This window comes from Squalius cephalus (assembly GCF_949319135.1).
Source record: "Squalius cephalus genome assembly, chromosome: 19".
NCBI classification, from domain to species: Eukaryota; Metazoa; Chordata; class Actinopteri; order Cypriniformes; family Leuciscidae; genus Squalius; species Squalius cephalus.
The window spans coordinates 34,442,494-34,454,484 of NC_137140.1; the positions used below are offsets into that span (position 1 = coordinate 34,442,494).

The window sequence follows — 11,991 nt, forward strand, 5'->3', positions numbered from 1 at the left end:
TAAACAATGCAGATTTATTTTTTACAGCCATTTTTGATCATATTTACCAGGGGTATGATTAATTCTGAGCACGACTATATATATTTAATATGTTGTTTGAATTGACACAACATCATTCATAAGACATGCACGTCACATGATCATTTCATTTAAAGTAAAGATTCAGCTCTGGCCTCTGGCCTTGGAAAGTTTAAGGAAGTGAACACTATATTCACAGGTTTACCAGAGAAGAAACTATTTGACTCTTTAGGAATGTTCCACATTCCTCATCTGAACATTGCAGAAGACAGACAGACAGACAGACAAGATAGATAGATAGATAGATAGATAGATAGATAGATAGATAGATAGATAGATAGATAGATAGATAGATAGATAGATAGATCAATCTCCCCATCCCCTACTTTTATCAGCTCTCTCTCACCTTTATTTATATAGCTTAGCACTTTATACAATACAGATTGTTTCAAAGCAGCTTTAAATGGATAAACAGGAAAATAATGATTGCAATAATGATAATGATGATGCAGACAAAGTTCAATTCTACTGTAAAGCAGCTCTAAAAAGAAAATAGTTTCACAGTTCAGTGTCACTCCCACCAGTGTTAGGATGCATTTTTCAGATCACATAATCATCTGTGGCCGTATCTATATCATCCTGAGAGAGATTCTGATCAGTGTATCATCAGTTTTTCTATAATGCATGGATACATTGTTGTTTGAGTTCACATTGTGAATGCTTGAGTTAATTATAATCTGTACTTTTGTCTTCTGAATGTGAACATGGTTAAACCATGGTGAAAAATTATGCAGAAAAACTAAAAGTTTTGCAGAAAACGTTGAGAAAATTGGAATGTGTTTGATAACAGGTGAAATGTGTTTATAGTTTTGAGAAATGTGTTGTTGTCTTATGAACTGAAATAATTGCTATAATGAATGTATCAGTTATAGTGTGTTAGCAATCTGATTTTTTTTTTTAATATGTATTATACATTCTCCCTTGTCAAAATGGGAAGAGTTTAATGCATTATGTGAACAGCATTTACAGCAAATCCAGGTCCACTAATAGGCCTACATTTTTTAACAAGCTGAATAAATGAACATTAGTTAATGTATTATGAAGCATGAATTAATGAACAGGAGTGTATTTTAAATATTATTAAATCAATTATTTGTTTATTGTTAATGTATTTATTGCATTAGGAATAAAGTTAAGAAGTTTTAATTCACACACAGTGAATCTGACACTAACTTGGCACTGATATAAAGAACTTTTCATCGTCTGAACTACATTAAAGTATGAACACCTCATGAGAAGTACTGTGTATTTCCTTGTTCGTGTAGTCAAACCTGATAGTCAGGTTCACTGTCATTTTATCACATTTTAGAGGTTTTAGAAAATCAGCAGAATGGATTCCAGATGATAAATGATATCAGGTCACCAAAGTGCAGTTGTCAGTGGATTTTTCCTTTCATTTTTGCAAATGCAGTTGATCAGGATTCCCCAAATCTACTTACATTACATGACTGTCACCACTGCATTAACAATAGTTTATATATTTTTTATCTTTTCAAATATGATGATTGCAATTTCTGCATTTTTACATATGGGCAAAATAATCATGTTAAAACTAATTATAAAGAATACAGTAGATAATGATTACGTGATTAAAAAGCAAAAGTGTTGAAAATAATCATAAGATAATCTAACATTCGATAAAGACAATCAGACACTCCTCTATGAATGTACAGGATGAAACCTGAACATTATGAGCTGATCATATCTATTGGCTCTCAGTGAAGCTCAAACCTCATGTACAAAAGAAACACACTGAAGAGGATGAATATTGATTATCAATTATTTCCAAAACAAACTCTGATTAGCATCTCATTGAATTGAAATGGAGACAACTCTGACCCAAATGTTCATCATAAGCTTTTGTGTGTCAGGGTAAATAATAAGCTATTGTACATCTGACACATTTAAAACCTGTTATACTGAATATACTGGCTAAACTACGTCATGACATACCAGGCCAAAGAGTCTTTCACATGTTCAGCATTTTAACCCTTAGAGACCAGCTGGAACACAATCAGTACATTTTACAGGTTACACAGAATCAGTTCATTCTTTATATTACTTTCTACTTTATCAAACTTATCTAATAGCTCAAATATGTATCTTAACACATTTGACAGAAATTTGCAATCTGAATCACACAATATGGCCTTTGACTAGTGACATACAGTATTGCTGATTGTTTATGATCAAATGTAGAAATCTAAGTATTTGATCTGTAATATTTTGTTGTCAAAGTCTAAACAGGTTTAGTAATAGAAACACTTTCACACAATATTCAACAATATGATATTCTTAATAATAATAATAATATTAACTTTCAAACATATAAAATTAGTTTTATCGGAATGTTGCATAAATGCAGCAGTGGGTCTTAGTGTTCAACAGTTATTAATGTTATTAATGTGCTCTCACACGAAAGGATCAGTCGAGGACAGTGTCAGAGGACTGCCTAAATGTGAACTTGCTCTATGTCCTACTGGCTCTTCAATTTCTCTTTCTCTTCACCTTCTATGACTGAAAACTAGAACAACACAAGAACATTTTTTTGGCAATCTGACCATTGACTGAACCTCACCTCATTTTCTGCTCTAAAGAGAACAATTCAACCAGTTCTGCAACATTCTTCAAAGAACTGAAAGTAAAGCAAGACTCTTCTCATGTAATCATAGCATCACGATGGAAAGTAAAACAATTGCAAAGATAGCAGTAAAAAGATAATGTTATGATCATTAATCTTTCTCATATTTTTACTTAACGAAAATTATTACAAAAGGAAAAATAGACTTTGAAGCCAACCATCAAATGTATTTATTTTTTTCCTCGTTTAGATTATTCAGATCTTTTTCTCACCTTATACAAAATGCCTGAATAAAAAAAATTACAACACAATTTTTAGGAAAAGAAAGTTATATTAGTTAGTTGCCTACAATCACAATATTACAAATTTCCACAGAAAGGGAATGACCAAATTATGTTTTTGCATTATTTGAATAAACATGAATCTGATGGTCTTTGTTGTTGCAGAACATTCCCTCAGAATGAATGTACTATATAGAAATAAACATAAATGATTAAATAATAATTCCTTTATTAGTCCACAAGAAATATCATTAATTAAGTAAAGAAACGTTTAGAAACCCACAACCAGTGTAGCATCAGTTCCACATTAATTAAAACTACTCTAGACAATATGCATGTAAAATGTTGTGCTAAACTAAAAGTGTGTCAGGACACTCATCAGAGGAACAAGTATCAGCATCAGTGAACCACACAGACAAGAAGCCTCAGATACCTTCACTTGTTCTGGGACCCACTTATCTGTGAACAGGGGATATAATGAAATGCAGTGAAATATAATGTATTTACATAGAAACCTTTATTTACAAATTATTAAAATCACCTGTGTTCCCTGCAGACAACACCAGAGGACCCAGGGATATGGAAGCACTGTCATGGAAGTCCAGAGACCTGCCCTCTCTCCGCCGGTGTCCAGATGAACAGTTCTAATAGAGAAAAGAGCAAAATCTGTGTGAATCCCTGTTAAATATCACTGAACAAACATGAAATAAAGAGTTGCAGAAAGTCTCCAGAAGAGAGCAGCATTGAACATTAAGGGCCAGATTTACTAACAGATAGAGAGAGAGAATGGTTTTTTGACATTAAAAAAAGAATTAGCAATGAAAACGTGAAGATACTGTTATTTTTGTGGCTGTCTGTGATCTTTAATGTGTCTCACGCTAATTTGCCCTGTTTAGTAAATTTGACCTTAAATCTTGAAACATACCAACCTTACCGTAACTGCAGATTTGAAAACCTTTACATGTATCATTTACCCACCACATTTTACTATACAGTAGATACTCCACATACTGTATACACAGACAGACAGACAGACACACTGGCTAATATAATTGATGAATTAGGTTGATATTCAACACATACAGTGAAAATTTACTTCACAATACAGTACTAAAGCTACTCTTGAAAATGTAACATTATAATTTCATGAACTATGAGAGGTTTTGTAATCTCACCGTTGAGCAGCGATTGCTTGACAGAAGGCAAAGGTGAACAGCACAGTGCAGGTAAAGCTTAGTGGAGTTTGCAGTGAAGATAAACATCCTGAAGGAGAAACGGCTGGATGTCGAGACGCCGTTCTGCAGCAGATCCACTGTGTCGTCATTTGGATTGGGACACCTGAGAATATCAATAATGACTAATTATTTCACTTTTGTATTAACTGTTTCAAATGATCTCATGCTTTAGTTCTGAAATACTGAAAGACAAAGCATGTACGGTAATGCTAAAAGTTAAATGATTATTATTTATTCAAATGTTACATTGAGTTAAGGCTATAGGCTTAAAAGAATAGAAAGAAGCCCTGCTTTACTCTGAAAGGATGAGATCCCAGCGGAGGCTGTAATCAGGATCATTCACAGGTGTAGCCCAACACGTGTCCATCACCAGGGCAAACTGGCGGCTGTCGACCCCCTCAACACGAACTTCCACATGCATCTCCTGGTCGAGCTTTGCATCCACACGACCAGTGAAGGGCCGGGTAAACTCATCATCCTCATATGGAATCATCCGGACCCGATATCTGCCTTCACCAGCGGGAAGAGTCTTGTGCACAATGCTGATGAAATAATGAATAGATCTTTGTTAAAACTGCTTTGTTTTATGGGTAAAATTCTACTTTAGGACTAAGTTCTTGGTTTAGAGAATATTAGAATATATTTTATTTTTATACACACACACACACACACACACACACACACACACACACACACACACACACACACACACACACACACACACACACATTTGTATTTGACTCGCACCTCTCCAGCGGGTTGATTTCCACATTCATGGAAAGTGTTTGTGATTGAGGATAAACACAGCTGAAAGAAAGCTTCAGGATTTTCTCTCTGCTGATGATGAGATCTTCTGACCTCAGTGTCCCCAGAATAAAGTTACCATAGATGAAGTGGGTGCCGTTAGCCTGTGGACAACAATTATAACATTTTGTAATTTAGCCTAAATTGAATTCAAGGTATTTAAAAAGGCAGCAGTCATTTCCACTACAGCAGTATTTTCTTTGCACAAAGAAAAAAAAAGTAGTTAGATGCTATTTATACTTTGTGCAAATAGTGGCATTTACTAAATTGCACCTTATATTGTAGTAATACTATTATAAAACAGTCTGCGATAATACTAAATGGATGCTGCCTTACTGGGACATTACTTGTCTCTGTCCCTAAAGCCCACACTACACCTAGTCCTGACCCGATCATATTGAACCTGCTGGTCAGTAAAGGTTCTCGAAGGTCCAGGAAGGGAGCCATGGTTTTGAGTGTGGTAATAAGAGCTGCATGTGTCGCGTCAATGTCTCAGTCCGTCCGACCAACGTGAGGATACAACATCCAATTTAAATTATAGGCCAATTAAAGACCTGTTGAAAACTTTATTCCTACTATTAAAGACCTGTTGGGTGGAGTTAGTGTAAATAGCCTCCACCTAACCATGTACTTGGAGTAAATATAAACTTTTTTTTTTTTTTGTAACTCAACATTATATATATCATTAAAAACTACAAAGCCCAAAATGTATCAGTCAAGGGCTACAAATTGAATTTTTAGAATGTAGAATTGAAGAAAGTGGACACAATTTCCAGTATCTTTTGTGGCATTATGATGTGTATCCTTCCCCACTGAATCTCTTTGAGACTTTGAGAAGTCTATAGGTTTTCTACAGATTCAGTATCCTTACAGACCTCTCTACAGACTTCTCAAAGTCTCAAAGAGATTCCCCAAGTGGTCAGATCAAACTCCATTGGTTCTATCAGACACTACAAATATTTAAATTTTGTGTACTGAATAGATTGTACATAGTGTAGTAGGAAATGTGAATTTTAACAGGTATTTTGGACCTACAAACACACTTCCAGATACATATGCAAGCACACACTTACACAGAAGTCCAAAGCGCAGAGGACGGAAAGGATGCAAGAATGCCCATATGGGAAACAATAATGTCACCGAAAACCCCCTCGACTGGAGCAATAGAAGGTTAATGTCACAAGATTTGTTTCCTCTGGAAAGAAACCCAAGAAACTGCATAGGAACAATGTAACCCAGTTCCGTATAAATATGACTGCATTTTGACTGTTAGTTGTTGCATTTTTGATTTTGATGTCGTTTGCATCCCTAAGAAGAATTTAGTTTTCTTCTAGTCCAGTTTCTAACTGAAACTCTTTTGCTTATATTGCTCTGTTGTATTATTGTAACTTGTAGACTTCGGAAGAGAGCAAGTTATTTTGTACTCCTATCGCTTGAACTGCTTACAAGGTAATTAGCCTTTTGTAATATTCACTCATACAGGACTGCCCTGTTGAGATTGAATAAGCTGAAATTTATATCCTGTAACTTTTTGATGATTTGCTACAAATATTAGTCTTTGTGTAACCAGTATTTTATCTTTTGTTTAAATAAAATTTTATTTCATAAAGACAAACACTGTAAAGTTTTACTTTAGCTTACAAAGACAGTTCCATTAGCGAAAGACAGAGCATTATAATAATCTTTGCAAGACCAAAGACAACAAAGGTTCCTGGACCGATTCTGCTGGAGGGTAAGCATGAATTTGATCCATATGTCTAGTTGTCAATGATTATTATTGTTTCACGAGAGTGTAGGGACTACACCTAGATTGGCTGGTATAAATTAAAAACAAGCTAGTGAGGAAATAAATCCTTTTCTGACCTGACAGCACAAGACAACCTAGCAACTGTGATACTATGGGGTTAATCAGGAAAATGAGATAAATACCAGATCTCACCACAATAGTTAAACCTACCAGAAGATTTGTACCACAGATGTGTTCATCATTATCAAAATGGAATTCCACTCTGCCATTCCGGACCGTTCCTTTGCAGCTGGGATCATTGAGGTGTAAGACATCAGCTGGAAAACCAGCCTCAAAGAGCTGACAGCGAGACACAGATATGGAGCCAGAGCTGCCTTCACAGGTTTCTGAGAAATCTGAGAGGGGATAAAAAGACAAAAGATTGTCAGAATTGTTAAAAAAAAAAAAGGGCAACTAATGACCGAAAAAAAATTTTTTATTTATTTATTTTTTGTTGAATGATACCAACCAAAAGAGTCAGGTTGTAGTCTGGGATGGTCTTCGTTACATAAACAGCCATAAACACCATTTTTCTTCCCACACCATTCATCCTCAGAGCAGCTGAGTTCAGAACAGCGATCTCTCACATCTAAGAGGAAAAGCACAGATAGATGAAATACAACACAAAGACACTGAGTCATGTTATCAGAATCAGAGCTTAATGTCCCCATCATAATATTTGCAATCTCTGCATAAAGAAATGATATGAAAATATGATACAGCATTATGACCTATATCTGCATGGCTGTGATTACCTTTGGCCTCTTGCCTATGGCTGAATCACTTTAATATGACTGATAATATAATATAATAGCCTATATAGCTTTATAAATTATTTTAAATTATTTACATGCATCACAAACCCATAATATTAATCTGATTTGCTGATGCCAATCAATAATCCTCCATATTGTAACACAATACATCATATTACCAGTCGTAGTGTCCATGGTTGTAGTTTCTGTTGTTGTAGTTTCGGTTGTGGTTGTCTCTGGCGTGAGAGTAGTAGTGGTAGTGTTTATGATGCTTGAATCTGAAATAAATGATACAGTAATTATTAGATTAAAAAAAAAAAAACTTCTTAAATGCACGGAGGGCACATGTAAATATATTTACCTGCACAGTAAGCCAAATTGCAGGTAGTTGGGCTCACAAACTCATAGACATAATAATCTCCTGGACAGGCTTTGACTTTAATGGGATTGGATTGTAAATAGCAGCAGTTATTGCTCCAGTGACCGCAGACATCTCGAGTGACCACTCCATCCTCAACTGTTGGATGTCCTCCGTTCAGCCACAGTGGAGCATAAGTGCCACAACTAAACTCATCAACACATGTGTCTGGCATCTGAACACTCTGACCCTGAATGAAGAGACGGTACCAGCCGTTCCAGCTGACCCAAGTGTCACACATTATTTGAGAGGAATATTGATTGTTGGTGGCTCTCCATGAATCATCCAGGATATTGTAGTTGTAGCAGGGGTCAACAGGGGGAGCTGTTGTCGTGGAAATATTAAAAATATATATTTTGAGGAATGAATAAATTAATGTTTTTTTTTTTTTTTATGTGTATTTTTTGTAGTGGTTATGTTATGAAACAGTTTACTCTCTTTACTTAAGCTCACTGTTTCATTTGCATTTAAGCTGAAGCTGAAGACAATTTGTCTTGATCTTTCAGAACAACTTCTTTCAGCTGACAAAATGAGATAAAAACAGCCAAATCTGAGTCCCTTTGCAATTGAGCACAAGTATTACAAGCAAATGGTCTTCAAGAAGTCAGTGTTTTCAAAACACTCTTTTCCACTTAATTGCAAAAACATTATTCTCACGTGGTGATGGTCTGCACAGACATCTTGATTGAAAAGGAGAATTTTGTTCTTTCAACTTTAAAACGTCTTTACTTTAGAACTGACTCAATTCCATTTCAAATGTTGTTGTTTTTTTTGTTTTGTTTTTTAACTAATCTGCAAAAATATATTGTTCCTAGATCTCTGCTTTTGATTTAATTTCATGGCTTATTACATATATATATATATATATATATATATATATAATTTATAATATATATATTTGATAGCCTTTTATACATTGATACAGTTTTACAGTATATTGTTGTTCTTTGCATCAATATCATTTACTATGTTTTTTGGTTATTTTAGACATTTATATATATATGAAGAGTTCAGATGCAAAAGCCTCTAAGTGCCATCTGAAATTTTCTTCTAGAATGATCATTTTTATCAAGCTCGTATTTAAGTTCAATAATTTCACTTAAATGGCAATGCAAATGACCTATTAATTGTCATGTAAGTGAAATTACTAAACTTAAATATACAAGCTTTATAAAAATGATCATTCTAGAAGAAAATTTCAGATGGCACTTTATGTAACGGTCACCAGCTGGAGTGCCCATGAGAGCCACCAGAGGGCACTCCACACCAGACTATCTTGTTCACTCACAGACTACATTTCCCATAACTCACTGCTCGGACTCATCATCACTGATTGTATTCACCTGTATCTCATTCACCTGTATCTCATCACCTTGTTAGTTTCAACCTATTTATTCCTTGTTCATTCATTCAATCATTGCGAAGTTTTGTTTAGTGTCACAACTGAGTGTTTTCCTGGTTTTCTTGTTTCTTGGTTTTCAGATTTCTTGCCTGTTCCTTGGATTACTCTCTTGCCTCTGACCCCTGCCTGTCTTGTTTTTGTTTTGTTTTGTTTTGTTTTGTTTGTTTGGACTGTCTACCTGTGTTTTGACCCATTGCCTGTTTATTGGATTACGTGTCTGGATTGCCCCTTAATAAAGCTGCTATTGGATCTCACCTTCGAGTCTTGGAGCAGTTTCGTGACAGAAAACTTCGCCTCATCAAGATCCAGTAGCGAGACCAACCATGAATCCAGCAGCACAGACAATGTGTCTCCGTCAAGGAGATTGACCTATCGAGGAGTACGTAAGAGACTTTATCAATCTGGCAAATGTCACTTGTATGGACTCTCTGTGTCTCATGATTTTTTTTAGAGGGGGACTATCAGAGCCACTCGGGTCAGCTATGCCACTGCACAATCCCCAATGGACTTTAGGATTTTATATTTATTTGGCCCTGCAACTGAGTGGTTCTGTCTATGCTGTGGAGATCACAGAGGAGAAACGTGGTACTCCCACATTAGCCCTCATTCCACAACCTCGTCCTGTCACTTCTGCCGAGCCAGAGACTGTTCACGTCACGTCTGCCGAGCCAGAGCTTCACGTCAGTCCTGCCGAGCCAGAGCTTCACGTCAGTCCTGCCGAGCCAGAGCTTCACGTCAGTCCTGCCGAGCCAGAGCTTCACGTCAGTCCTGCCGAGCCAGAGCTTCACGTCAGTCCTGCCGAGCCAGAGCTTCACGTCAGTCCTGCCGAGCCAGAGCTTCACGTCAGTCCTGCCGAGCCAGAGCTTCACGTCAGTCCTGCCGGAGCTTCACGTCACATCTCTCCACGTCATGCCTGCCAAGTCTGAGTCTCTTCATGCCACGTCTGCCACGGAGCCAGTGTCTCCGTACAAGATGGCTGCCGCCGAGCCAGTGTCTCCGTACAAGATGGCCGCCGCCGAGCCAGTGTCTCCGTACAAGATGGCCGCCGCCGAGCCAGTGTCTCCGGACAAGATGGCCGCCGCCGAGCCAGTGTCTCCGAACAAGATGGCCGCCGCCGAGCCAGTGTCTCCGGACAAGATGGCCGCCGCCACGTCGCCTGAGCCCTCAGCAGAGATAGCCACTGCCACGGTGTCCGTTCCTGTTCCTGAGCCATGGACGCCTGAGCCGGTGTCTGTTCCTGAGCCGGTGTCTGTTCCTGTTCCTGAACCGGTGTCTGAGCCGGTGTCTGTTCCTATTCCTGAGCCGTTGTCGGTTTCTGAGCATGTGTCTTTTCCTGTTTCTGAGCATGTGTCTGTTCCTGTTTTTTTTTTCCCTGTGCCATAGCCTCCTGAAGGGTCGTCTCCGCCCTGGTCGTCTGCACAGCCTGCTCCGCCCTGGTCGCCTACTCCAACTTGGTCGCCTGCACAGCCTGTTCCGCCCTGGTTGCCTGCACACCCTGATCTACCCTGGCCTCCCATCCTGCTGCAGTCTCCAGTCCTTCCGCTCCATGGGCCTGGCCCTCCATCCCGTCCCCGAGTCCGCCTCTGCTCCACCTCCGCTCCACCTCCCTCCTAGACTATTTTTTAGCATCTGGAAGCCGCTCCTTTGAGGGGGGGCTATGTAACGGTCACCAGCTGGAGTGCCCATGAGAGCCACCAGAGGGCACTCCACACCAGACTATCTTGTTCACTCAGACTACATTTCCCATAACTCACTGCCCGGACTCATCATCACTGATTGTATTCACCTGTATCTCATTCACCTGTATCTCATTCACCTGTATCTCATTCACCTGTATCTCATTCACCTGTATCTCATCACCATGTTAGTTTCAGCCTATTTATTCCTTGTTCATTCAATCATTGTGAAGTTTTGTTTAGTGTCACACTGCAACTCTGAGCGTTTTCCTGGTTTTCTTGTTTCTTGGTTTTCGGATTTCTTGCCTGTTCCTTGGATTACTCTCTTGCCTCTGACCCCTGCCTGTCTTGTTGTTGTTTTGTTTGTTTGGACTGTCTACCTGTGTTTTGACCCATTGCCTGTTTATTGGATTACGTGTCTGGATTGCCCCTTAATAAAGCTGCTACTGGATCTCACCTTCGAGTCTCGGAGCAGTTTCGTGACACTTAGGGCCCTATCTTGCACCCAGCGCAATTGACTTTGTACACCGACGTATGTATCATTCCTATTTTGCACCCGCGCAAAGCGGACTTTTCCCTCCACAGACGCACGTCGGTTAACTAAGAAATACACTTGCGCTCCCGGGGGCAGTTCAGCGCAAAGAGGAGGCGTGTTCCGGCGCAAACCGGAAGCTTACACATTTACCCAAATTATCATACGCCTGTTTAACCGAAGTTAATTTGGGTGGGTTTCTCCATTTCAATGGAACTTCTCTCTCTTTTATGGCCCTGACGAGAACGTCGGTCTCCTCGGCTGTGAACCGGTCCTGGCACGCGCCTGGCAAATCCGCCGTTACAATAGCAATCCGCTATGGAAAAAGCACGTCTGCTCTTAAAGGGAATGTGACATGACTCTCTGATTGGTTTATTTCACGTTACGCCCAAACCACACCTATGAATAATGAAGCTACTTCAGACCAACCCCTTTTAGATTTG

General features: G+C 38.6%; 2 protein-coding genes across 2 annotated transcripts in view; both read right to left on the minus strand.

Moving 5' to 3' along the window:
• Positions 1-7,762, minus strand: part of LOC307146823 (alpha-tectorin-like) — an 84,953-nt gene extending 77,191 nt beyond the window's left edge. The window contains exon 1 of the mRNA XM_079851125.1: positions 7,700-7,762. Coding sequence (XP_079707251.1) covers positions 7,700-7,715 — 16 coding nt within the window. The 5' untranslated portion in view covers positions 7,716-7,762. The remainder of the gene's footprint in view (positions 1-7,699) is intronic.
• On the minus strand, positions 2,555-7,315 carry LOC307147408 (pancreatic secretory granule membrane major glycoprotein GP2-like; the record flags this gene model as incomplete). Its single annotated transcript, XM_079852142.1, has 8 exons — positions 2,555-2,602; positions 3,374-3,399; positions 3,482-3,584; positions 4,116-4,278; positions 4,472-4,717; positions 4,923-5,083; positions 6,951-7,121; positions 7,235-7,315. The coding sequence occupies 8 exons, from the start codon at positions 7,313-7,315 to the stop codon at positions 2,555-2,557; spliced, it is 999 nt and encodes a 332-aa protein (XP_079708268.1).
• Positions 7,763-11,991: the final 4,229 nt, after the last annotated feature.